General features: G+C 54.3%; 2 protein-coding genes across 3 annotated transcripts in view; one reads left to right on the top strand and one right to left on the bottom strand.

Annotated features, from left to right (window-relative positions):
* GRIPAP1 (GRIP1 associated protein 1) overlaps positions 1-27046 on the top strand; it is a 62626-nt gene that overhangs the window by 34266 nt on the left and 1314 nt on the right. For both annotated transcript variants that reach the window (XM_077329487.1, XM_077329488.1), the window contains 4 exons: positions 9380-9507; positions 13392-13520; positions 14492-14585; positions 22840-22994. In XM_077329487.1, coding sequence (XP_077185602.1) covers positions 9380-9507; positions 13392-13520; positions 14492-14585; positions 22840-22994 — 506 coding nt within the window. The remainder of the gene's footprint in view (positions 1-9379; positions 9508-13391; positions 13521-14491; positions 14586-22839; positions 22995-27046) is intronic.
* Positions 224-3413, bottom strand: LOC143833551 (uncharacterized). Its single transcript, XM_077329489.1, has 2 exons — positions 2964-3413; positions 224-1148 (listed from the first exon to the last, which is right to left on the bottom strand). Exon 2 carries the CDS (start codon positions 1098-1100, stop codon positions 537-539), a length of 564 nt encoding a protein of 187 aa, XP_077185604.1. The 5' UTR covers positions 1101-1148; positions 2964-3413; the 3' UTR covers positions 224-536.

Below are 27046 nucleotides of genomic sequence, written 5' to 3' on the forward strand. Positions count from 1 at the left end.
ACAGAGGTGTTTTTTTTCCCCTGTTTTTTGGGTTCCTGTTAATAAAACAATTTTGAGAGAACTGGGACCAGTTCAAGATCACCCAGCAGGCCTCATGGGTCTCCGAGCAGCTGGCCATCGCCTTCCCTTCCTCTCATAGAATCATAGAGTTGGAAGGGGCCATACAGGCCATCTAGTCCAACCCCCTGCTCAACGCAGGATCAGCCCTAAGTGCTTCTCAGTGTGGATGCAACCTTGTGCACGTGTCCACCCGTTGCCTTGACTGGTTTCCTGCTCCCTGATGCTTTGACAAAGCTCTGTTTGACTGACTCCCGGCTTCACCCGACTAGACTACGCTTTGATTGAATGCTCCACAGATTCCCGGCTTGACCTTGGTAAAGATAAACGACAACTCTTTCAGTTCTCCTTTGGACTTCATCCACTAGCAATTCCTGATAAGACCCGGACTGGACTTTTGACTACTCTCTGGTACGCGCTTTGAACTTGCTTGACTTGGTAACTGTGCTTGCCCTTGCACTAACCCTGCGTGTGCCAGGCTAGGGCAGCACTGGCTGAGATGTTCTCCTCTCTTGTCGAGATGCGGGGTGAGGACGGAAGGGAAACGTTCTCGACTCCATGAGCGAGAGGTTCTCGTCTCCTTTCGAGATGGAATCGTTCTCGTCTACGTGGGTGAGGCGTTCTCCTGCCGAGATGCGAGGTGAGGATGGAATGAAAATGTTCCCGTCTCCTATCGAGCTGCAGGGTGAAGACAGAATGGAAACGTTCTCCTCTCCACGGGTGAGGCGTTCTCGTCCCTTATCGAGATGGAAACGTTCTCGGTTCCGTGGGCGAGACATCCTCCTCTCCTGTCGAGAGGCGGGGTGAGGACGGAATGGGAACATTCTCGACTCGGTGGGTGAGACGTTCTCGTCTCCTGTCGAGATGCGGGGGGAGGACGGAGTGGTAACGTTGGCGTCTCCGTGGGTGAGATATTCCCCTCTCCCGTCGAGATCCTCGGTGAGGACGGATTGGGACCATTCTCGTCTCTGTGGGTGAGTCGTCGAGATGCTTTCCTGTCGAGATGCGGGCTGTGGACAGAATGGAAATGTTCTCATCTCCATCTCTGGAAGCTGCGGCAACAGAGGTGTTTTTTTCTGTTTTTTGGGTTCCTGTTAATAAAACAAAAAATTTTATTTCATACTTGGGCTGCTGACAGGAAGAAAGCCAGTTCATTTGAAATGTGGAGCCGGAGAGGGTTTTTATGGAGACGGGGATCAGCCAGAGAGACAGCGAGGCAATGTCTGCCTCACATCGAGGCTGGAACGACTCAGTGGAGGCCGCTATACTCTGGTCATGTTACGAGAAGAAAGGAGTCGCTGGGAAAAACTTCCTCAGTAGGAAGAGAAGGGCTCTTTCGACCCTGTTTTTTATCACCCGGAGTCTCAAAGCGGCGTTACGATCGCTTTCCCTTCCTTCCTCTGCAACAGACACCCTGGGTGGCAGGCGGGGCTGAGAGAGCTCTGAGAGAACTGGGATTGGCTCAAGGTCACCCTGCAGGCCTCGTGGGGGTCTCCGAGCAGCTGGCCATCGCCTTCTCTTCCTCTCATAGAATCATAGTGTTGGAAGGGCCCACACAGGCCATCTAGTTCAACTCCCTGCTCAACGCAGGATCAGCCCAGAGCATCCTAAAGCATCCAAGAAAAGTGTGTCTCCAGCCTTTGCTTGAAGACTGCCAGTGAGGGGGAGCTCACCACCTCCTTAGGCAGCCTATTCCACTGCTGAACTACTCTGACTGTGAAAGTTTTTTTCCTGATATCTAGCCTATATCGTTGTACTTGTAGTTTAAACCCATTACTGCGTGTCCTCTCCTCTGCAGCCAACGGAAACAGCATCCTGCCCTCCTCCAAGTGACAACCTTTCAAATACTTAAAGAGGGCTATCATGTCCCCTGTCAACCTCCTCTTTTCCAGGCTGAACATTCCCAAGTCCCTCAACCTATCTTCAAAGGGCTTGGTCCCTTGGCCCCAGATCATCTTCGTCGCTCTCCTCTGTACCCTTTCAATTTTATCTACATCCTTCTTGGAGTGAGGCCTCCAGAACTGCACACAGTACTCCAGGTGTGGTCTGACCAGTGCCGTATACAATGGGACTATGACATCTTGTGATTTTGATGTGATGCCCCTCAACAAGCACCAAGAATGCACCAAGAAGCCCCACAACAAGCACCAAGAATACAGAACATTGCTGCCCCAAACCTCAGAACGTCAGAGAAGCCATGTTGAATCAGGCCAGGGGCCCATCCAGGCCAACGCTCGGTGTCAGATGGTGACCAACACCCGGGGAACATCAGGGCCAAAACTCCAGAGGCCCCTCTCACTCTTGTCTGCCTCCACGGAGCTTTCAGCCTGCTAGACCTCAGCGTTTCTGGCTTCCCAAACCAGAGCCCAAACCAGCAGATAGAATCATAGAGTTGGAAGGGACCTCCTGGGTCATCTAGTCCAACCCCCTGCACTATGCAGGACACTCACAACCCTCTCGCTCCTCCACTGTCACCTGCCGTGTACTGGGTGTAATCGCTCACCGGTTCTGTTTCCATGGGGTTGGGGGGAGAGAGAATTTATCTGGACTTCCTTGCCTTACGGAACTCTTTCCCGGCTAAAACCAGACCCCCCCTCCCTTCGCCCTGCGTCATGCAAACCCCAGAGGGGGTGGGGAGGTTGCCCTGAAGCTCCTGGCACAAGGGAGACGGGCTGTTGTGCCCCCTAACGCGGGCAGCAGAGGGCGCTGTCTGTCACCAAACCTACAGCACCCCCTTTCCAGCCCGCCTCGAAGGGAGCCGTTCTTTTCCTGGCCCAAAGGTGTGTGTGGGGGGGGGGGGCAGACGTTGGCAATTGGCCCCCGGCAAACCGCAGGGCAGCCGCCGGCTTTTCATCTCGCCGGCTTTGATCGGAAGCATCCTGGAGCGTGAAGGAGACTTCTGTTACCTCTGGAATCCTGCTTCCCTTTCTCTCGCTCGCTCTCCCCAAAGCGACTGGAACAAAAGGGTTCCTCTCCCTCCACGGGGCACTTTTCTTAGCACAGAGCGATGTGTCGTTTTGGGAGAAGACGACACATCCTCTCTTTCTTTCCTCTCCCGGCCTTTCTTCTTTCTGCCGACGGTGGCTGGACCCCCTTCCAATCAGTCTCAAAAGGCAAAGGAGCCGGGGGAGGACGCGGGCAGCCGGCCAGCCCCCCTCCCCAGGGGAGGCCGGGGCTTGAGCGACCGGGGTGGGGGGTCGAAAAGGAATTCGGGGGCCCTGGCCGGCTGGGGAGAGGTGCCCGTCCTCGGCAGCACGAGGCGCCCAGCGCCGAAAGGGTCTTTCCCCCCCCTGCCGGATTAAAAATTCACCAGCCAGGCCAGGCAGCTGCTCGGCTCGTCTGCAGGATTTCTCACTTCCTACGCCCCATGCCACGTTTCTCCCTTCCCCCCCCCCTTCCCCAGGCCTGCAAAGCTCTCACCCCCAGACTGCGCCAGGCTGTGGGCTGGTTCGGAAAGGGTGTCGTCTGAGAACTCTGGAGCGTAAGGGCATGGGGGGACCCGAGCGGCAGCCGGGGCGGAATGCCGCTCCCCATAAAGGCAGGACGAGTGGAGAAGCGTCGGGAGCTGGATTCTCGGTGCTTGGGGTCCTCTTAGACCAGGGGTAGTCAAACTGCGGCCTTCCAGATGTCCATGGACTACAATTCCCAGGAGCCCCCTGCCAGCATTCGCTGGCAGGGGGCTCCTGGGAATTGTAGTCCATGGACATCTGGAGGGCCGCAGTTTGACTACCCCTGTCTTAGACCGTCACCCAGTTCTGATCGTGTTCTGTGGGTGCCGCTAGGGAGGCCCTGTTAGCCTCTCCCGGATAAGCGAATCCTTTTTTTTTTTTTTTGGAATGCCCATTCTGCAGCGGCTTCAGGGAATCCCTGGGGTCCGGAGAGCCAAGATCTTAGAAGGGTGAAGGTCTCGTTCGGCCCTGCGTCAAGGGCAGCTTTCCCTTTCCCCCGGCTGATCTTCCGTCCGATTCTGAAGGCCGAGAGGGCTCCATGTAGCCTCCCAGAAGGGCAAACAATATCCCCCCCCAAAAAAGTCTGTTTTAGGCATGGGCAGAAGGAGGCTAAAGCCCCTCCTCCGTGCCGTGGTCTCGGTCCAGAGAGCCATTCCGTATGGCTAAACCTGGTGCCTTCCATGGAGACGGATTAGGGTGGGCTGCCGTGTTGTTGCCCCCCAGCAGCAGAAAAGAGCAAGGAGCCCTGAAGAGCCAGAGAGGCAACACGGTGTGGCAGTTAAAAGCAGCGGTGCAGCCAGCCGGGCTAGTCACAGTCCTGATAGAGCTGTTCTTGCAGAGCAGTTCTCTCAGAGCTCTCTCTCTCTGTGCTTCACCCACCTCCCACTGTGTCTGCTGCAGGGAGAGGAAGGGAAAGGTGTTTGTCAGCCACTTTGAGGCCCTTTCTGGTAGCGAAAAGCAGGGTATAAAACTCAACTCAATGGAGAGGCTTTTGCGAGTCCCTGCTCACTTTTTGGCCAATCCCGTTAGTCTTTTTCTCCTGGGCTTTTGCTCTTTTCTCCCGCTACAAACGGACTGACCCAGCCAGCCCTCTGGATCTCTCTCTTGAGACAGTACGGTGGTTAAGTGTCGCATGAATCCCTGGGGGAGACCTGGGTTCGAATCCCCGCTCGTGCCAGGGAAGCTCGCTGGGTGAAACTGGGCCAGGCACGCCCTCTCGGCCCAACCCGCCTCACAGGGTTGTTGTGAGAATAAAACGGAGGGGACGACAGCGTTAATCTGCCCCATTCGGTCGAAAAAGGAGGGAAGTGCCCATTCGGGAGAATAGGGGGAGTTTACATATTGAATAAATAAATAACATCCGTAAAGATTTCCTTGGAAAAAAATGTTCTGCACTTGAGGTTTTTTTTTTACTGTGTGGAGATGAGAGCCAAACCAGCCTCCCACCCCACCCCGGCAGGACCATTTCCTTGCTGCAAGGAAGGACCTGAGCTATGCCTGTCTCCATATACCAGGGGTGGCCAAACGGTGGCTCTCCAGATGTCCGTGGACTACAATTCCCATGAGGCCCTGCTGGCAGGGCCTCATGGGAATTGTAGTCCATGGACATCTGGAGAGCCCCCGTCTGGCCACCCCTGCCCTTAGCAGCCCGTTTATATAGATTACGCAGAGGCAGAATACCAATGAGTTCCCAGGAAGCATCACAGTCACCACAGGTGTCTTGCTGAGAACGCCATAATTTTGCATTCTGATGTGCACTTCATGCGTGTTACCTAAATTATACTGCCTAGAATCATAGAATCCTAGAGTTGGAAGGGGCCAGACAAGCCATCCCCTGCTCAACGGAGGGCCAGCCCTAAGCATTCTAAAGCATAGAATCCTAGAGTTGGAAGGGCCCACAGAGGCCATCTAGTCCAACCCCCTGCTCAACGTAGGATCAGCCCAAACCATCCTAAAGCATCCAAGAAAAGTGTGCATCCAACCTTTGCTTGAAGACCCTTTGGGGACCCATCCAGCACCCTGCTCGGACCCCTCTCGTCTCCAGCTCTGCCTCCCCTTCAAGACCATCTGCACAGCTATTAAAAAAACATTTTCCTTTTTAACCAAAACCCGATCGCTCCGTTATTTAGGGGTCTGGTGGGTGCCCCAGATGGCCTGTACTGAAAACCGCACTCTACAATCTGGTGCTTTTAAAAACTGTCCCTTGCCTCTCCGCTCGGTCGCGGGCAGCGTTTCCCAAGCCGGGTCTGCGGCCTGACCTCCCGCCGACGCCTGCCGAGCCGCAGACCGCGGGACACGTTGCCCTCCTTGGACCTCTCGGCCGTCCTGCGGTGTGGAGGAGACGGAAGAAAGGGTGTTTGGCTGGAGATCGTCCAGGGAGGCTGGTGGATGAGCAGGGATTTTTAACTCTCCCCCCGTTGCAGTAGATCGGGGTAGTCAAACTGCGGCCCTCCAGATGTCCATGGGCTACAATTCCCATGAGCCCCTGCCAGCGTTCGCTGGCAGGGGCTCATGGGAATTGCAGCCCATGGACATCTGGAGGGCCGCAGTTTGACTACCCCTGCAGTAGATGCTAAAGATCGTGCCAGGCTAGTCTGAAAAGAACTACACTGCTTGCTCATTGGTTTAGTTGGCAGGGTAAATAAGTCAAAAGATATGCCCACGCTGTATTTTTAGGATAAAGGAGATAAAAGGGTTTATTTGTGGAACAACACTCTGTGATAGTGCAGAGGAGAGATACAGGCGTCTGTCTACATGGGTACCTATTTATTTATTTATTTATTTATTTATTAAGGAGAGAGAGAGAGAGAGAGAGACTGAAGCTTCCGAGAAGAAGCAGGAAACTGCCCCTAAGAGTAGCAATCTAAGGGCAGACAAGAAAGCACACTTAATAGGAGAGAAAGGCCTAGAGAAAGGTCTGGAGGGCCGCAGTTTTGACTACCACTGCTCTATTGTATGTTATTATGTTTTATAGACTGTTCTGTGTATTGTTCTTATGTTATTATGTAAACCGCCCTGAGCCCCCGGGGAGGAGAAGAAGAAGAAGAAGAAGAAGAAGAAGAAGAAGAAGAGTTGGTTCTTATATGCTGCTGTTCCCTACCCGAAGGAGGCTCAAAGCGGCTTACAGTCGCCTTCCCTTTCCTCTCCCCACAACAGACACCCTGTGGGGTGGGTGAGGCTGAGAGAGCCCTGATATCACTGCCCGGTTAGAACAGTTTTTATCAGTGCCGTGGCGAGCTCAAGGTCACCCAGCTGGTTGCATGTGGGGGAGCGCAGAATCGAACCTGGCATGCCAGATTAGAAGTCCGCGCTCCTAACCACTACACCAAACTGGCTCTCCAGAGCGGTATATAATTAATTAATTAATTATGGGGGGGGGTCGTTGATTTATACTGCCATGTTCCTTATTCACATGTTGTCATTTTCACGTCCTGCTTTTTGATATTTTTGATGGAGTTTTATCGGGGGGGTTTTATCAATGGACTGTTTGTAACCCCCCCACGAGCCGGCTTCTGGAGTGGTGGGAAATATAATAATAATATAATAATATAGCAATAACAATAATAATAATAGAAGGGCTCTCTCTATAGTGGCACGTTGCCAGTTCTGGGTTATGCAATCCCTGGAGATTTGGGAGAGTGGGGTTTGTGGTGGGGAGGGACTTCTCTTGGCCTACCCTCCCGAGCACCCGTTTCGCCCAAGAGAACGAAACTCTGTCGCCTGGAGCGCAGTTGCAATAGCGAGAGATCTCCAGCTGCTCCCTGGAGCCTGGCAACCGTCGTGACCGGCAAAACTTCGCCGTGCTCCCCCAGGCGCCCTCAGCTGCTTGTGATTCTGTACCGTTTCCCTTTTGACCACGTCTCGGGGTGGTTTTTACACGTCTCATCCTCCCCCACTTCTTGTTCTCCCCTGCTGATTTTCCATTTGGTTTCTCGCAAGTCTCTTTGCTGATCGAGTGCTTGGGCTCGAGGGGGATTTGTCTTCTTTATGCCCCCCACTCCGATTTAATCGCCAGTTGCCGGACGCTGCCTTGTGATCGATGGGCCGAGCAACAAGGCATCGATAGTTTTGAAAAAAACAGTCCTCACCCCCTGAGGTCGGCGGAAGGCAGCGCTGGTTCCGCAGGAGAGCTTGTTCCGCCAGAGAGCTTGTTCCGCCGGAGAGCTTGTTCCGCAGGAGAGATTGTTCCACCAGAGAGCTTGTTCCGCAGGAGAGATTGTTCCACCAGAGAGCTTGTTCCGCCAGAGAGCTTGTTCCGCAGGAGAGATTGTTCCACCAGAGAGCTTGTTCCGCCAGAGAGCTTGTTCCGCAGGAGAGATTGTTCCACCGGAGAGATTGTTCCACCAGAGAGCTTGTTCCGCAGGAGAGATTGTTCCACCAGAGAGCTTGTTCCGCAGGAGAGCTTGTTCCACCAGAGAGCTTGTTCCGCAGGAGAGCTTGTTCCGCAGGAGAGCTTGTTCCGCAGGAGAGCTTGTTCCGCCGGAGAGCTTGTTCCGCAGGAGAGCTTGTTCCGCAGGAGAGTTTGTTCCGCCGGAGAGCTTGTTCTGCAGGAGATCTTGTTCCGCCAGAGAGCGACGGGCCAGCTGCTCGGCTTCTCGCTGGACGGAGTGGATCTGGTCCAGCAAAGCATTTATGTTCTTAAGTAAGAGTGCTTATTCAGGATCGCTTAGCGCAAGATTAATTACAGCCTTACCTCGGAAGCGTTCCTGAATGTGCACTCTGCGGCGCTGGAAAAGGGAGGCATGCTGCTCGAATCCGAGGATTAAAAAATAACAGTACAGAACTCAGGACTAGAGAACAACACGCAAACCCCTTCCCCCCCCCCGCCGCCAAAATTCGCTCTGTCTTGGTGAGGGGTTTCAGCACGCCAGACAGCTCCTTCGCTCCGTATCGACGATGTTGGTTTGCTGCATTTCGATCCAGCCTAGCTGTCCTTTTTCCTCTTCTCTATGGAATTCTCACAACAACCCTCTGAGGTAGGCTAGGCTGTGAGAATGACCTTCAGTGGCAGAGTAGGAATCACGCTTCTGGCTTCTTTGAGACAAAGAGCTGTTTTTTATACCCTGCTTTTCTATACTCGAAGGAGTCCAAAGTGGCTTCCATTTGCCTTCCCTTCCTCTCTCCCACAACAGACACCCTGTGAGGGAGGTGAGGCTGAGAGAGCTCTGACGGAATTGCTCTGTGAGCTCTAAGAGAACGGTGACTGGCCCAAGCTCACCCAGCGGGCTGCACGGGGAGGAGGAGTGGGGAGTCAGAAAGGCCTTGAGGCTCCAAGGAAGGAGGAATCCACACTCAGTGTGCTGAAATAAACTGGGATACTAGGGCGCTGGTGCTGGAAAGTGTGGTCAAGTAGCAGCCGTTTTGAGGCTACCTTGAAGGGGTGTTTTTGCCATTGTCTGCCTCTGTGCAGTTGCCCTGGATTACCTCACTGCTCTCCCATCCAAGTACCATCCTGCACTTTGCTGGATCCAGAGAGCAGGGCCTGGTTCTTAAAAACCATGGTTACGATGGTGGCTGATGGAACCATTAACAGTGGTTAACCCAGGCTCTCTCAACCAGTGTTTTGTGAACCCCTGTGGTTTCTTAACAGCCCTATGGAAGGCTTTCCCGAATGGGTGGAAGCTCATTTTTTATATATGATTTAAATTTGTTTAACATGTTTCATGTGATATGGCCACATGTTGACTACCCCTCCCCAAATGGCCAATGCTGGGTGGGCGTGTCCACAGCCCTGCTTCCCAACCATATTCTGCACACTCATGCCACTTTTGGGGTTTCTCGAAGCCTCCGGGAGGGGGCTGTTAGTCTCCAGCCGTCCCGGCCCACCCCGGTGCTTCCTGCCAGTAGACGCTGACCTTGCCCTCTGTCCACAGGGATCGAGGATCTTGTCCTGGCCGATATCAGCTCGCCAAGCCGGGCCCAGACGGGCGACAGCAGCAGCATCTCGTCCTTCAGCTATCGCGAAATCATGAAAGAGGGCTCCGGGGCCGGCAGTAACAAGGTGAGGGGGTCGTGGGGGTTGGGCAGAGAGACCCTGACTACACTATGTTGGAACAACGTGTGCCTGAACTGTTTTACGTTGGTCGAGCCATTGGGTGGAGCTCCAGCCGTCGGGTGGAGCTCCAGCCGTCGGATGGAGCTTCACGTCCTGAGAGGCACAGCTTCACCACAAACGGGGCAGGGCTTCTCTTAAAGGAGCAGTGTCCTCTCGATTGTGCAGAGGGCACCATCTCCCTGGAGAGCTTATTCCTGTGATATTAACATCCACGCGGGACTATAGATTGCATAGACTTCTTCTTTAGGGCAGTTCTTTAGTTCTCCTGTTCAGCTGGTTTTATGATACGTATAAGAGGCTGATGCTGAAGGCACAGAGATACCTTTATTTGGGGGGTGGGGAAGACTCTTGACCTTTGCAGGTAACTTTGGTATGAAAAGTAAGTACAATAAATGCTCTAGTGGAGGTAGATGGAGGTGTGTCGCTGTGTCAGTCTGTCTGGAACAGGAGAAAAGAGCCAGGCTCCAGGAGCATCTTGGAGACAAACAAAATTTGCAGCAGGGCAGGAACTTTTGGGAGTCATGACTCACTTCTTCAGAGCCTTCTTCCAATGCTCAGATGCGGAGCCTTTTTAAGGGTCTAACTTCTGCACCCAGCCGTAAATCCCCTTTCCCCAAAATCTGAAAGGGAGCCCTTGCAAATTTCCTCTCCAAAATTCAATGAAGCGAACCAGTTTTCCACTGGAAAAGTTGGTAGGGGCAGAACGGAACGCACGGCTGCCACCCAAAACAGCATCCTTGCGTTTACTCCTTCCCGACCCCCAGCCCCTATTCTGTGTAAATGCCCTGCTGCAAGGAGGAAGATGCTTTAGGATGCTTAGGGCTGATCCTGCGTAGAGCAGGGGGTTGGACTAGATGGCCTGTGTGGCCCCTTCCAACTCTATGATTCTATGATTCTAAGAGGCAGGGAAGCTCACGTGAAATTTGAGCCTGGTCCCTTCAGGGGATGAGTTTCACGAGATGCTGGGAGGGGGAGTGAGCGAGCGAGCGAGACACAAGGATGCCCATTTTGGCAGCATCCGTGGGTCCCTCCTCGCCAAGCCTGTCCTTAAGTGCAAAGTGGAAGTCCGCGTTTTAGCCGAGGCGAAGCAGCGCTGGAGGGGCATTGATGAATAGCAGTAAATATCTCATTGCGTGCCTAATGTGTGTCTAAAGCCGGGCGTATTGATTGATCAAAGACATGCATTAACGTTCTTGCTGAATGGTTCTCCAAAGGGAACGTCAGAGCGAAGAGAGCTTTCGTTTGGCCTTTGGAGCAAAACGGTCGCAATCTGAGCACAATAGATCTGCGAGGCTTTTTGCGGGTTTTTTTTTTAGTTTGTTCTGGCTTGCAGCTTCTACACAACGTTGTCACACGGCCGGAGCCCTAGTTGGCCAAACCCATTTGGGGTGGGGGGTCTTCTTGTTTCTCATTCTAGCACAGTTTTAATCCCCTCCTTCCAGGTCACTCAAAGTTATGTAGATTGTTCTCCTTTCTCCGTTTTACACTCACAACAACCCTGCGAGGTGGGCTTGGACGCGGACAATGGAGCCAGCGTAGCCCACCCAGGTTCGTGATGGATGGGGATTCGAACTCAGGTCTCCTAGATCCTAGACTGGCATTCGAGCCTAGGTTTTTCTCAACCAGGGGTTCGTGAAACCCTGAGGTTTCTCGATGGCCCAGGAAGGGTTTCCCAAATGGGTGGGAGCTGATTAGTTTTTATACATTTGTTTTAAATTTTTTAAACGTTCGTTTATTTTCCTGGCCTCCAAGCTCACTGTAGATGGGGGACTGCAGCAAAGAAATTAAAAGACGCTTGCTCCTGGGGAGGAAAGCTATGGCAAATCTAGACAGCATCATAAGAAGCAGAGACATCACCCTGCCAACAAAAGTATGTCTAGTTGAGGCTATGGTCTTCCCAGTTGCAATGTATGGCTGTGAAAGTTGGACCCTAAGGAAGGCCGAGCGTCAAAGAATTGAGGCTTTTGAACTCTGGTGCTGGAGAAGACTCTTGCGAGTCCCTTGGACTGCAAGGCGAACAAACCGGTCAGTCCTAGAGGAAATCAGCCCTGCCTGCTCCTTAGAAGGCCAGATCTTGAAGATGAAGCTCAAATACTTTGGCCACCTCATGAGAAGGAAGGACTCCCTGGAGAAGAGCCTAATGCTAGGAGCGATCGAGGGCAAAAGAAGAAGGGGACGACAGAGAATGAGGTGGCTGGATGGAGTCACTGAAGCAGTAGGTGCAAACTTAAATGGACTCTTGTGACTCTTGTGTGAAATAATACAAAAATTATTGAAGAGAGAAGTATATTTTTTTGGGCCATCAAAACACACAGTAACACACACACACACACAAACCCAGCACACACACTAATATTGTCCCTTGAGCAACTTAGTGAAGCCGGTCTAAAACTCCAACGTGGAATGTTTTAATTCCCTCCTAATTATTTGTGCCACATAAATTCTTAACCCCAGATGGTGGTTTAGCTTAGAGCTTCCTTGGCCCCATCGGATGCTTCCCTTGGCGCGTTGAATGCAGCCTCCTGATGTATGATTAGCGAGATTTCCTTGCAGAGAACAAACAAATGGAGCCGGTTCCTTTTAAGCGTGGCAGCCGAGTTGAATCAGGAGGGAAGAAAATTTCCCAGCACAGGGCTGCGGGTTTCCATCGGGGAGAAAGTCGGGTTGTAAACGAAGTCACTAAGCCATGAACGAGGCCCAAACGAGCTGCAGGAAGCGGTTACGATGTCACACGGCCAGCGGAATTTTGGGTTGCTGGAAACACCGGAGACTTTTCTCATTGGACGATAACGGCAACGAAGATTTTTGTGCGAGGGCCGTACCCATGAGAAGAGCTGCATCGCCCCAGCAGAAGCAGAAGAAGAAGAAGAAGACGACAACGAAGACGAAGAAGAAGAAGACGACGAAGACGAAGAAGAAGAAGAAGAAGAAGAGTTGGTTTTTATATCCCACTTTTCACTGCCTAAAGGAGTCTCTTAGTGGCTTCCAATTGCCTTCCCTTCCTCTCGCCCCACCAAAAGACACCCTGGGAGGTAGGTGGGGCGGAGAGAGCTTCAACAGGGCTGCTCCATTCAGAACAGCATTATCAGGACTGTGACGGGCCCAAGGTCACCCAGCTGGCTGCAACCGGCTCACCAGATCTGGGATAATGACCTCCAAATTCTGCCCCTGCCGGGCTTAGAACTGAGATGGGGAGACCGTCCAGACTGTTTTCTGCACGGGGGCCTTTTTGGAACCGTTTGTATTCTTCACCTGCGGCCAAAAGGTGTACGATCTTACATTGGTCCTTCGACAAGCTCCTCAGCTTTGCCTGTGAAATTATTGCAGCTTTTCCAAGCCAGTTTGACTTTTAACGCTGACTGACCTCACCACGGTGTACGTCATAATCGAATGTAGATTGAATTCTGCGTTTCGTTTGGTGCAACTAATCAACGCCCTGGCCTGGCTGGCCAGATCCCGTTTGCTCTCAGATGCTAAACAGGATAGGGCCGGTCAGTGGAAAGGACCGTCAAGCCCTAGTTGACCTATGGTCACCCTGTAAGGTAGAGGTGGCCGCACTGTGGCTCTCCAGATGCCCATGAACTACAATTCCCATGAGCCCCTGCAAGGGGCTCGTGGGAATTGTAGTTCATGGGCATCTGGAGAGCCACAGTGCGGCTGCCCCTGGCATAGGTTTTCGAAGACGAACATAGTTGGTTTGCCAGTTTGCATCAGGGCCAGGAGGCTGGCATTTTCCGAAAACTTGGGAGCACCGTCAGGGGAAACGGTCACGCTCCGAGGCCCTGATTTGAAGACCCTTCCCCCCTTTCCGGCCCATTTCTCTGTTCCAGTCCACCACCGGCAGCCCCCAGTCTCAATCTCAGCCCCCTCGGCCGGCCGACCTCTCGGACGAAGAGATCTCCGAGCTCTTCCAGCGCTTGGCGGAAGTCCAGCAGGAGAAGTGGCTTCTGGAAGAGAAGGTACCGGCGCTCGGGACGGGTAGGAAGGCGGGGCCAGGCTTGGACGGGCTGGCTGGGACGGGCGGGACCCCACAGGGCTGTTTATCGGCAGCCCAGCAGCACCGAGATCCTCGCACTTGGGCTGGTTTTCCCAGCTTCCGGGGAGGGGGGGAGACGGAAGCCGTCACCGCAGGGAGTTTGTCTCAACGGGCAGCCGTGTTGGTCCACATTAAAACAGCTTAGATGAGAGTCCTTTTTGCATGTTAGAGACCAGCTCCTTTCCACAGGTGTCTCCTGTCCCCCGAAGGGCTCATTGGTCTTCAGGGTGCGACTGGGGTGGAATCGCAGGGAACACATTTTTTAAAAAAGCATAATTATTAGTTTTATAGACTGCCCCTCTCCGCCAGTGGGCGCAGGGCCGTTTGCAAAACAGTTAAAACATGCATAATCCAAATTTAAACAGAGAAAAAAGCAGAACCTTTCCAAGGCAATTGATACAATAAATTTTATATATTGATAATTTTTTAAGGACCAACCTTAAAATATATAAAATTTATTGTACCAATTGCCTTGGAAAGGTTCTGCTTTTTTCTCTGTTTATGTTTTGAGCCTTTCTTCCTTTTTTCGTATTGTAATCCAAATTTCACAACCACTTGCCCACCCACAGTGATCCCAATTCCATGCTTAGATGATGCTTCCCTTCCCCCCCAAAAAATCCCCCAGGATCCCTGGCTATTCTCCAGGCACCACCCTGGGCATGCAAGAAAGGGCCACAAGAGCCAAGTTCAGACACAGTCCCTTCTGCCCACCCACTCACAATCCGCCTAAGTTCACAGAATCAGGATTTCCATCAGACCGAGCTGTTTTGTAGCCCCACCGTGGCAGGTCAGACCTCCAGAGGTGCCTGCAGTCTCGGAACAGCTGGGGACCCCTGGGCTTGGGGGGGGGGGTGCGTGACCGGCTGGGAGTGACGTGATCCCTCCTCCTTCCAGGTGAAGCACCTCGAGGTCAGCAGCGCCTCCATGGCCGAGGACCTGTGCCGGAAGAGCGCGATCATCGAGACCTACGTGATGGACAGCCGCATTGGTGAGCAGCGGCTGGCGCCTGGGGGGCTTTTCCCTCTGGTGTCTTGACTTGGGGAGGGCGGGAGCAGCTCGTGGCAAAGATTGCAGCGCAAGGTGATGGAAGGTTGGCCTCGCTTGACCCACTCCGGTATCTGGAAGGGATTGGGCTGGTATCTTTCCAGCCGTGCTGACCCCGAGACTTCCCAGATTGCAGCACAGAAGCGAAAAAAGCACGTCAGCTCTCTGGATTCCCCAGGGGGTTGTCCGGTTATTCCAGCGGTGCTCCTGGGCAGCAAGTGAGGGAAATGGGAAGGTGAAGCCTGAAGTGGGGCACTTCCTCCTCCCCCTTATTTATGTCTACAACCCTAAAGGCAAAAAGACAAGTCACCCTTCTTTCTTTCTTTCTTTCTTTCTTTCTTTCTTTCTTTCTTTCTTTCTTTCTTTCTTTCTTTCTTTCTTTCTTTCTTTCTTTCTTTCTTTCTTTCTTTCTTTCTTTCTTTCTTTCTTTCTGCCTTTCTGCCTTTCTGCCTTTCTGCCTTTCTGCCTTTCTGCCTTTCTGCCTTTCTGCCTTTCTGCCTTTCTTTCTGCCTTAATTCACTTTCTCCTTCCTTCGTTCCTTCGTTCCTTCGTTCCTTCCTTCCTTCCTTCCTTCCTTCCTTCCTTCCTTCCTTCCTTCCTTCCTTCCTTCCTTCCTTCCTTCCTTCCTTCCTTCCTTCCTTCCTTCTTTCCTTCCTTCCTTCTTAGTCCACTTCCAATTTCCTTCCTTCCTCCCTTCCTTCCTTCAGAAGTATCCAAACAGACTCAAGAAAGCAGCAGTTTGCAAAAGCTCCTGCCCTGCAACAAATGCTGTTAGTCTTTAAGGTCCTCCTGGTGCCTTTTCTAAGACCTGTCTGCAGAAACCCTGATTTCGATGAGCTCATCAAACCTCGGAAGCTAAGAAAAAGAAGACAAGTTGGTTTTTATACCACGCTTTTTGCTGTCTGAAGGCGTCTCAGAGCAGCTGGCAATCACTTTCCCTTCCTCTCCCCGCAACAGACGCCCTGTGAGGTAGTTGGGGCTGAGAGCTCTGAGAGAACTGCCCTGCAATAACAGTTCTTAAGAGGACCGTGACTAGCTCAAGGTCACCCAGCTTGCACGCACTTGGAGGAGGAGGAGGCAGTCAAACCCAGCTCTCCAGAGTAGGCTGCACCACGCTGGCTCTCGGCATGGCTCTTTCAGACCTGGAAGTTCTCTCAGAGCTCTCTCGGCCCCACACGTCTAACAGGGCATCTGTCGTTCGGAGAGGAAGGGAAAGGTGTTTGTCTGCCACTTTGCGACTCCTTCAGGCAATGAAGAGCAGGGCATTAAAACCTCTCTCTCTTCTCCTTCTCCTCTTCCTGTGTCCTCGGCAGAAATGTGGGGGTGGGCCTTTCTGCAACAGCAGCCACAGTGACGGCTTCCTCGGGGACCTGCTGTGGGAAACCGTTAGCAGCGTCTCCCGTCACAGGCGTTGGGCAAAGGCAAGGAGAGGAATTCTTCTGGCTGACTTCGGCTGCAGTGCACCGGGACCACGTGTGCTGGTGCGCCATGCAGCCGTCCCCAGCCAGCCCCCCCCCCCCCGTCTTCCCTGTGCTTCCATCTAGCCGTGGTCTCATTCCAGCACAGCCATCCAGTCGTAGAGAACCTGTACTTCTAATTTGGAGCTGGGTGCAAGAGAACTCCCCTGCTTTTCACCCACTTACACCGGCCTGCTTGCCGTAGGGATTGAAGGCATGCCCCAGTTCTAAGGGCGGTTTCTGCAAACGCTCGGAGGGATGCGGCTCCCATTTAGGAAGACGCGGAGGGGACTGTGCATGTGCCATGCGCCCCTCTGGGCTCAACTCCTGGCTCTTTCTCCCTCCCGGCGGTTTACGCTCCTGCCCCTTTGTTATGGACCCGGGGTGCAAGAAGGGTATCGGATTCCGGGGCGAGGGAGGGAGCTCAGCTAATCTCAGAGTTGTCCCAGTTTGGGCAGCCTTTCGTAGAAAAGGGAGAAGGAGCAGAGGAGACGCCCGTGAGCCCGAGACAGACCCTCTCAGCCCCACTGCGTGTCGGGTGGGGGAGATGGGGTGGAAAGCGAGTAACGTTCAAAGCAGCCGGACGATTTGGACCAGCTGCCGTTTCTGCTTATGCCGGGTGCCTGCGCTTGAGTTCGTCTGTAGTTGCGGGGCGGTTAGTCCTGGCAGAAAAGGGACCGTAGCCATTCTTAGGCATGGGGAGAGAGAGAAAACAATAGAATATCTTCAGGTATCTGGGAGAGGTAGGCCTTTGTTTGTTCTACAGCCTTCCTTCTCACTCCACTTCCAATCTCCTTCCTTCCTTCCTTCCTTCCTTCCTTCCTTCCTTCCTTCCTTCCTTCCTTCCTTCCTTCCTTCCTTCCTTCCTTCCTTCCTTCCTTCCTTCCTTCCTTCCTCCCTCCCTCCCTCCCTCCCTCCCTCCTTCCCTCCCCTCCCCTCCCCTCCCCTCCCCTCCCTCCCCTCCCACCCTCCCTCCCTCCCCTTCCTTCCTTCCTTCCTTCCTTCCTTCCTTCCTTCCTTCCTTCCTTCCTTCCTTCCTTCCTTCCTTCCTTCCTTCCTTCCTTCCTTCCTCCCTTCCCTTCCCTTCCCTTCCCTTCCCTCCCTCCCTCCCTCCTTCCCTTCCCTTCCCTTCCCTTCCCTTCCAGGGTGTTTTTTGCTCCTGAGCATGAGGAAGGTATTTACATAATTCACTTACACCCCGCTTTTCTCCTCAAGAAGGGGGCCCAAAGCAGCCTACGTTGTTCTCCTGTCCACCGTTCTATCCTCACAACAACCCTGCGAGGTAAGGTTAGGCCGAGCGAGCGTGACTGGCCCAAGGTCACCCATTGAGCTTTCACGGCCTTAACAGGGATTTGAACCTGCGACTTCCAGATACTAATCTGGCACTCTTACCCATTACACCCCACTGGTTCTGAGACATGGTTGCCAGGTACCCTCCCCCAGCAAGGGCTTGGGGGTGAGCTTGCAGTTTGGAAAACCTTTGGGGTGATTTTGGGATGAAGGCTGGAGAGAACAGGGACCGCAGAGGGGTCCACTGCTGTAGATTCCCCCCTCCAAAGCATCCGTTTTCTCCAGAGGAACCGATCTCCGTAGTCTGGAGGTGAGCGGTGATTGCAGGCCGTCTCCAGGCCCCGCCTGGAGGCTGGCATCCCTGAGCCTCAGAGCTGCAGGACTTTTGGCAAAGAAGCCCCAAGGTGTTCCGGCGGCCTAGAGGACGGACGGACGCTGCGCCGTCGGTGGAACTGGGGTGAAGGAGGGGAGAGCTTGCTGAGCCATGCAAAGAGAAGGGCCCGGAGGGATCTCACTCAGCACGGGGCTCCTGACCTCGAAAGGCCCCCAGGCGGGCGCGAGGATGGCGGTCAACTTTTTGCTCTCGGTGCAGGAAAGCGTCGGGCTCAGCAAATCTTCCGGCAAGTCGACCAGAGCGAGAGGCCGGGCCGTGAGGTAGCCTCCTTATCCCGGCTCCGGCCACTTTCCTGCCCGCTTGCTCTCGCCGGACAGCCTCTGCCAAAGCGGTCTGGGGGCAGACTCCCGCCAGGCTCACCTCGATCGCCCGCCAGGCTCGCAGCCCCCCTCCCCATTTTGCCCTCCCCCACACACACACCCCCCCCAGACCTGCTTTCTGAAACATTTTTTGTAATTCTCAGATCGCCTTCTCTTCATCTCACTCTTGTTGGCGGCCCTGCCGATTGTCGGCCGCCCTTCTGGGCCGGCAAGAGCCCCGTAGGGACCGGGAGGGGGGCAGTCTGGCGGGGGCAGCAAGCCGGGGAAGGGGCAGCGTGGGTGGGGAGCCCGAAGGGGGTGGAGGGGACGGCCTTCCACGCAGAATCACGCTGCGGGCAGGGAACAGGAGCCTGTTATAAATAGCCTGCCCGGGGTCGCTTTCTCCTCAGCTTGGCAACGCACGGCCCGAGCGGTGAATATTTCATGAACGCTAAAAATACAATCCTCCTCCTTCTCCTCCTGCCGCCTCCTTGCACTGCTTCCCTCTGCCCGTCGTCGTCTGATTTGCCCTCCAAAATCTTTTGGAAACGGAATCCAGGAGCAACCGTTGACCTTCTGCTCCGACCCACTGGCTCTCCTGCCCCGAGAGTCCCCGTCGTGCCTCCGTGCACAGCCCCCTCTCTTTTAAATTAAGCAGGGTGCGCGTCTGAGTCCCATGTGCGTCATGCACGACAACCGGTGACTTTTCACGGTAGAGGGAATCGCACATCTGCTCTTCCTGATCAGGGCCCAGGGAATCCTGGCCTGTAGAAAGGTAGCAGCAAAAGGAAGAAGCAAATCCATGGATGAGCAGTTAGGCCTTGGGACCATGACCTCAGCAGGTTTGGAAGAAGAAGAAGAGTTGGTTTTTATTCCCCGCTTTCCACTACCTGAAGGAGCCTCAAAGCGGCTGACAATCGCCTTCCCTTCCTCTCACTCTGTGAGGTAGGTGAGGTGGAGGGAGCTCTGACAGGACTGCTCTTTGAGAACAGAACTATCAGGACTGCGACTAGCCGCAGGTCACCCAGCTGGCTGCACATGGAGGAGTGGGGAATCTACTTTCCTCCTTTCCAGCTTAATACCCCTAATAATGCCAATAAGGCTGGTTAAGGAAGCCCATATCCTCCCCAATACCCACCAGTTGGTCCCACTAACTTTGTTTCCTTCCTTCCTTCCTTCCTTCCTTCCTTCCTTCCTTCCTTCCTTCCTTCCTTCCTTCCTTCCTTCCTTCCTTTTCAGTCCACTTCCAATCTCCTTCCTTCCTTCCTTCCTTCCTTCCTTCCTTCCTTCCTTCCTTCCTTCCTTCCTTCCTTCCTTCCTTCCTTTTCAGTGCACTTCCAATCTCCTTCCTTCCTTCCTTTTCCACTTCCAATCTCCTTCCTTCCTTCCTTCCTTCCTTCCTTCCTTCCTTCCTTCCTTCCTTCCTTCCTTTTCAGTGCACTTCCAATCTCCTTCCTTCCTTCCTTTTCCACTTCCAATCTCCTTCCTTCCTTCCTTCCTTCCTTCCTTCCTTCCTTCCTTCCTTCCTTCCTTCCTTCCTTCCTTCCTTCCTTCCTTCCTTCCTTCCTTCCAACTATGATCACTAAATACACAATTTCGGAGCTGGCTGTTGAATCCATATTAAAAAAAAAAAAAGAAAGCCGTTTTCTAGCTCTCATTCAGACCCTCTCCCCGTGATAAGCGGCAGGATTCCAGCCCCTTTCCTCGGGCGCTGCTTCTCCCCACTATTCAAGAAAACCGTCACATTTACGCAGCAATACACAACGTTTTTTTAAAAAGGGAAAAGAAACGCCTATTTGCATAAGCGAGGCTGTCGCAGAAGGGTGCGGAATGTTAATTCGCAGGCCGGCACGTGCGTTTGCGCCGTGGAAGGGTCGACTCGGGGGCTCGAACTCTCAAGTGGGCGACAGAAGGTGGGTGGCACAGGTGGGCGGCAGAGAGGGCCCAGCGCCAGCCCTGCCCTCTCCCTCTGTGTCACATATCAGTGTGCAGGGAGGCAAGGCAGCGGTTTGCCGTTCTTGGTCGGAGGAGTTGACACCAGGAGAGGGAGAGAGAGAGAGAGAGAGAGAGAGAGAGAGAGGACTCCTGGCTGCCTTCCCCAGCGGGGAAGGGGGGCAGGGAGTGCGTGCACAAAGAAGCCGCGTTCCAAGACACGGTACAGAAGGATTTCGGCCTTGAGAGACAGCCGGGCTGATGCGGGCTGAAGTCCCGGAGTCGGGAGAGCAGGCGGGATCGATCGAAACGTCGCAGCCGCTTCAGCCCCGTGTCACTCCGGGGAATCAGGGAGAGCAAACTGCAGGGGGTGGTGACCGGAGGGGGCGGACGGGTGGGCGCCCAGGCCTTCCCCACAGCCTCGCCTCTGCCGAGACCCTTGAGACCTCTCCGGCACTCCTTTGCGAGCCCGGCTCGGGTGACGGGTGACAGCGCCGTGGCGTGCGCTCCGGGGTCTTCTGCGTGGTGCGCTTCGATGCAGGGAGGCTACGTTCGTAGCCGGGGCACGTCCTGCCGAAGGGGAGTTTCTGAAAGGAAGAGGGGCTCGGCGAGGCTTAATAAATCCTGACTGCAGGGCCCCAGAGCGGTGGGGCCTGTGGAAATCGCCCGGCAGAAAGGGGCCGGTCCTTCCAACCCCGGCACAAGCCTGTCTCATTGTGAAGGCCTCCAGACTGCCTGGATGCCACCCCGCCTAACCAGCACGCTTTTCTTTCCCGGCCCCGGGCAGGTGGGGCTCAGTCGCTGCGGAGCGTAGGAAACACTCTGTACGAGCTCAGAGATGCCGCCCGCAGCCGAAGGCCTAACCACGGGCTTCATCTCGGCACCAGACACAAATCCGCCAGTGGGGGTTTTTAAACCGTTCGGCCGATGCCTGGAAAAGGCGCCCCTGATAAATATAGCCGGATTTTCTACAAAATTTAAAGGAAACACTTAGCGCCTGGCCCCCGGGGATTTATTTCGCTGGAGGAGCTGCCGATTTATCTTTCTCTGCCAGCAGGGTGCCTGCCCTGGATGCCGGAGTCTCCCCCCTCCCTTTGGGTCAAATTGATTCAGGGACTGATAAATCGTAATCAGATAAAACTCGTGAGGCGTATCGAGTCAGGGGGGCCTCCCCGCCTCCTTGCTCCTCTCTTTCCCGGTCGTGGAACCCCCTCCGGATCCCCCCCACGTTAGCTGGTCCCCTGCCTGTCTGCCCCTCCATTGCTACGGGACCCACAACTGTCCACCCTCGCCCTCCTAGTCTGATTTCTCCCCTCGCTGAAACCGTCAGGCGGCTGCTTCTGGCAAACCACCGAGGGAAGGGACGTCGCAATTCATTTCTTTTTCCCGTTTTTTCCCCCTTCTTAATGCTTTTTTGAGCCCGTTTTTCCTCGGGTAGGGGCGGAGGAGAGGCTGGTGCCGTTCTCTCTCTCCCGCTGCGTTGCTAATTTCACGGCTGAGCGGCCCCATGGCCTTCCTACGGGGAGAAGACCCCACGTTTACATCAGCCCCCTGCGGAGAGGAGATCTATCCCAGGCCTTGAGGGAGGAGAGAGGGGCGTAATGGTTAGCGGGCGGAGGGCCGTCGGGACGCTTCCCTCACCCACCTGAGCTGGCCAAGTGCCGGCTTTTTTAGATGGGCTGGAGGAAGCTGACGGGCTGGAGGGAGCTGGTACTGCTGGGGATGTTCGGCTGGTTCTGCTGAAACGGAACACAGAACCGAAATGAAGTCGGGTGCCGCTTGAGCAGATTTTCTGCCCCCCCCCAGAAAATCCATCCTCAAATCTGAAAATTGGGGGTGGAGCCTAAACAGGAGGATAAATGGACCCTTCTCTCCCCTGGGCCTATTTGGACTGAGGACCCTGCCTCCTGCCCCCACTCGGAATTGGCTTCAGAGTGTTGTCATGTAGTCAAGCCTGATTGGCCGCCTAGCCTTGTGATGATGGGTGTTACGCAATCCCGGATTGGTTGAGAACAGCCGGGGAGGGCGGGCATTGGTCACCTGTCTGACATCTTCGGAGGATGAGACCTGGAGCAGGAAGAGTTTAACATGCTAGATGGTTTCTTACTTAATTTCATCAGATCTGGTTTGGGAAATACTAAAATATTGGGGGAGAGGGGGGGGACCCTAAGGAAGGGGGAGTTTGGGAAGGGACCTCAGTGGGGTCTGATTTTATAAGGTTTTTATGCTGCCCTTTCCTGAGGGCCGCAGAGCTCACCTCCCAGAGTGGCCACTTTCTTCGGCTGAATTGATCTCTGTCACCTGAAGAGGAATAGTAATTCCAGATATTCTCCAGCCATCACCTGGAGGTTGGCAACCTTATCCCTAAGAGAAAGAAGCTTCTTCCTCATGCCCCATTCCTACGAAGGTGTCATATATATCTCAGTGGAACAGGCTTCCTCGGGAGGTGGTGGGTTCTCCATCTTTGGAGATTTTTAAACAGAGGCTGGAGAGCCATCTGATGGAGAGGCTGATTCTGTGAAGGTTCAAGGGGGTGGCAGGTTGCAGTGGATGAGCGATACGGTTGTGAGTGTCCAGCATATTGCAGCGGGTTGGACTAGATGACCCAGGAGGTCCCTTCCAACTCTATTATTCCATGATTCTATGATTCTGTATCCTTGTATGTAGAAAGCTAGCCATCAGGACAAAAGAGATCTTCCCCCCTGCTAGTTTTCCGCATGGCGAGGAGCGGTTTGGCTTAGGGACTCTGCCTCAAGCACTTTGTTTCCTGAGTCTTGAGATGCTCATCAGATTGCTCTCCCCCCCCTCCCCCTGCTTTCCCGGCAGACGTGTCCGGAGCCCATGGGCAGGTGGACCGCAGCAGCCTGAGCAGCGTCCTGCGTGACCTGGTGAAGCCGGGAGACGAGAACTTGCGGGAGATGAACAAGAAGCTTCAGAACATGCTGGAGGAGCAGCTGACCAAGAACATGCACTTACAGAAGGTTTGTGGGCGGGGCTTAGGGGAGGCTCCGCCCCCAGGGACGTACCGTTGGGTGAAGATGGGAAGGCCCAGACCGGGATAGCCCAGGCTGGTCTGATCTCGCCGGATCTCGGAAGCTAAGCAGGGTCGGCCCTGCTTAGTACTTGGATGGGAGACCCCCAAGGACGTCCAGGGCTGCTGTGCAGTGGCAGGCAATGGCTAAAACCACCTCTGTTTGTCTCAGCCCTGAGCTGGATGGCCCAGGCTACATGGGTCTCACTAAATCTTGGAGCTGAGCAGGGTCAGCCCTGGCTGCTTGGATGGGGGACCTTCAAGGACGTGGACGGTTGCTACGCAGAGGCAAGCAATGGCAGCCTTGCCCAAATATCAGGACAGAAGCTCCCCGAGGCACCCGGCTCACAGTGCGGCTTGTGTCTTGCCTCTTAACTGAGCGACCGCCGGAGGAATTTTTCTTGCATCTACTGATCCTCCACGTGGTCGCCGGAGAGCTGCATTTTGGACGCCCTTGGCTTCGCAGGGTCAGCCGAACGGTGGTGCTCCAGATGCCCGTGGACCACAATCACCGTGAGCCCCGGCCAGTTGGCCACGCCGACAGGGGCTCATGGGAACTGTAGTCCTGGAGAGCCAATGTTCAGCCAACCCTGTGCTAAGGGAAGGAAAGAGGCGGAGATGGCTTCTCCTTCTGGGACTGGGTGGCTGCTAGGGGTCCGGCCAGTCTCCCCCAGCATCCTCGACCCGGGGTGGGTGGAAGCGCAGTCCGCATAGCTGTCCGGCCGCTCATGGTCTCCACTTGCGGGTCAAGGTGACTGCTGGAGGAAGGGAAGCAGCACGAGGTCTTCTCTCTCTCTCTCTCCCTCTCTCCCTCTTTGGCACCGAAGGGCAGCCGAGGGAGTAGCAGTTTTCCTTCCACATGAGCGGCTCTCGGCGACCTTGAGCTCGGAGATGCGCCAAGGAGCCGCTGCTCTTCTTAACTCCTCCACCTCACCGATCGAGGTCGGCCTCCTCCCCCTCCAGCACCGCCCCCCCCCCGCCCCAGGGCTGATCCACCAAATGGAACCGCCAAGCAGGACTTGAGAGGCGGCCCGTGGACCCTTCCAGCCGCAGGGGAGGGCCCTGCGGAAGGAGAGCCGCTCCGGGGCCTGCCTCCTTTCCGGAAACGGGGACCAGTCCAGCGCCCCGAGTGCACTTCTGTTCCCGTTGAGCAGCTGGGCGCCGGGTTGAAGTACAGGTCCATGTCTGATGCATCAGGGGTTGAAACCGGCGGCCAGGTTTAGAGCAAAGCTATCTAGTCCCACCCCCTGCTCAGTGCAGGATCAACCTCAAGCATCCAGGATGAGGATCTGTCCAGCTGCTGCTTGAAGACGGCCAGCGAGGGGGAGCCCCCCACGTCCTTAGGCAGCTTGTTCCACGGCTGAACTAGACTCCTAGAATCCTAGAGTGGGAAGGGGCCATCGAGCCCATCTAGTCCCACCCCCTTCTCAGTGCTGGTTCAGCCTCAGGCATCCAGGATCAGAGTCTGTCCAGCCGCTGCTTGAAGACCACCAGTGAGGGGGAGCCCCCCACCTCCTTAGCCAGCCCCTTCCATGGCTGAACTAGATTCATAGAATCCTAGAGTGGAAAGGGTCCATGAAGGCCATCTAGTCCACCCCCTGCTCAGTGCAGGATCAGCCTCAAGCAGCCAGGAGAAGTGTCTGTCCAGCCCCTGCTGGTAGACCGGCAGTAAATGCATAACACCCCCCTCCCATCTCTTGTTGGAACCTCCACATTCAGAGGCAGTATACCAGAGGGGGGGTGGGGCGCAGAAGGGGACCGTCGCCTCTGTGCCTCACATTTGGCTGCCTTGCTGCCTTTTGGGAGGCCGTGGCTGGAGCCGGCAAGAAAACGCCAGTGCCCCCACGCTCCCGTGGCCGGTACACGCGCTGCGGGGAGAACGAGCATCCGACCCAGCAAAGGACTTTGCGGCGTATCGGTCCTCCCCCCCCCCCCTTTCCCTTCAGTTTCGGCTTGATGTAGAATCTGATCCTTGCAACGTCCTAATGGAGCCAGAGAAGGAAAGGAGTGAGGTCAGCGGAAACAGGACTGCTATTTATAGCTGTCCCTGCGAGGGGTGGGGGGGCCTGGGGGGGGGACCGTATCAGAGGACGGGCTTCAAGGTTGGGGATCAGAGATGGGCAGGGGGGGGGATGCCTCCCTGGAGGTCGGGGGGGGGGTACTGGGTGTGGGGGGGGAGTGGATGCCAGGGAGCGGCCGAGGGGCAGGTGAAAGGTGGTGGGTGGCAGGGGCCTCTAGGGGGCGCTGCGTGGATGGGGAAAGAGGCTCCCCGTCCGATGTCCGGGGTGGGGGGAGTGGGGAAGAAGGGGGCAGCCCCTCCTCTTTGCAGCCAAACCCCAAGGAAGGAAGGTCAGGGGGGCCTCCCTGCAGGTGGGGTGAAAGAAGGGGGTTCACCCATGCTTGAGATGCCCAAGACTCCCTCGCTGTGAAAACCAACCTTTGGTTATGTCTCTGTTTGCTTTCTCTCTCTCTCTCTCTCTCTCTCTCTCTCTCTCTCTCTCTCTCTCTCTCTCTCACTCTCTCTCTCAATAAGCCTGATTGATTTGGCCCTTTCCCCCCCCTTCATGCTCTCCAGACTTTTCCTTTGAACTCTTCCCCGATCCTGTTCAACAAGCAATTTTTTAAATTCCATAATGTATTGATCATGCAAATGACTGCATTGGCAGAGGGAGAAGGCAACGTTCATTGACTCCACTGCAATTTAATTTGGTGGGGACTGGAGCAAATTTAGTTTCTTCCCTGCCCTAAAATTGAATTTTTTTGACTTGTAGATCCTTCCACCTGTGGCCCAGCTCTCCCATCTCTCTTTCTCTCTCTCTTTCTCTTTTTCTTTCTTTTTTTCTCTCTCTTTCTTTCTCTCACTCTTACTTTCTCTCTCTCTCTTTCTTTTTCTCTTTTTTTCTCTTTCTTTATTTCTCTCTGTCTCTTCCTTCCTTCCTTCCTTCCTTCCTTCCTTCCTTCCTTCCTTCCTTCCTTCTTTCTTTCTTTCTTTCTTTCTTTCTTTCTTTCTTTCTTTCTTTCTTTCTTTCTTTCTTTCTTTCTTTCTTTCTTTCTTTCTTTCTTTCTTTCTTTCTTTCTTTCTTTCTTTCTTTCTTTCTTTCTTTCTTTCTTTCTTTCTTTCTCCTTCCATCCATTTGTCTGTCTTTACTGTCAAGTTATAACCAATTTATGGCCTACCCTGCAGAGCAGGCTTTCTCAATCAGGGTGTCGTAAAACCCTGGGGTTTCTTGACGGCCCTGGAAGGGTTTCCCGAACAGGGGGGAGATAATTAATTTTTTTCTATTTTTTAAAAACGTGCTAAACATTTATCAGGTAATATGATCTTATATGGACATGTCGATCGGCCCCACCCGAATGGCCAATGACAGGCCTGGAGGGGGCGGGAAGGGGAGGGGCCTCAGGGGGGCGTGTCCACATCTGTGCTCCCCAACCATATTCTGCACGATCCCATCCCTTCTGGGGTTCCTCGAAGCCTGAAAAGTGTTTCGGGGATTCCGCAATGGTAAAAAAGCAGAGAAAGTTTGCTGTAGGGTTTTCCGGACAGAAAAAGGCCAGAGGTGGTTTGCCATTGCCGGCCAGTGCTGGACTTCCCTGGTTTTCTCCCATCCAGATATCAACCTGGTCCAATCCTGCTAAGCTTCCGAGATCAGCTCAGATGGGCCTCTACAAGTCAGCTCATGTAAAAAACCCGACAAAATCCCACCGCCCACAGCAGGACCAAAGAGGTCGGGCCTAGTGTGGGCAGAGCCAAACCAGACCCTGCGGAGAGAGATGAAGTTTCCAAGCTTGGATAAGTTCCGCGGTTTATGAGCTCTGCTCCCTCCTCAGAATTCGAGGTGCCCTAGGTGGGAATTCAACTCTTCGCTTACAACTCTGTGCTAAACTGAAGGAGACTTGGTTTTTATACCCTGCTTTTCACTCCCCGAAGTGGACATCCCAGTCGGCTCGTCCCAGTTCTCGTAGAGCTGTTCCGGCAGAGCCGTTTTCTCTGAGCTCTCTCGG

Source organism: Paroedura picta, chromosome 3, assembly GCF_049243985.1.
Source record: "Paroedura picta isolate Pp20150507F chromosome 3, Ppicta_v3.0, whole genome shotgun sequence".
In the NCBI taxonomy this organism is placed as follows: domain Eukaryota; kingdom Metazoa; phylum Chordata; class Lepidosauria; order Squamata; family Gekkonidae; genus Paroedura; species Paroedura picta.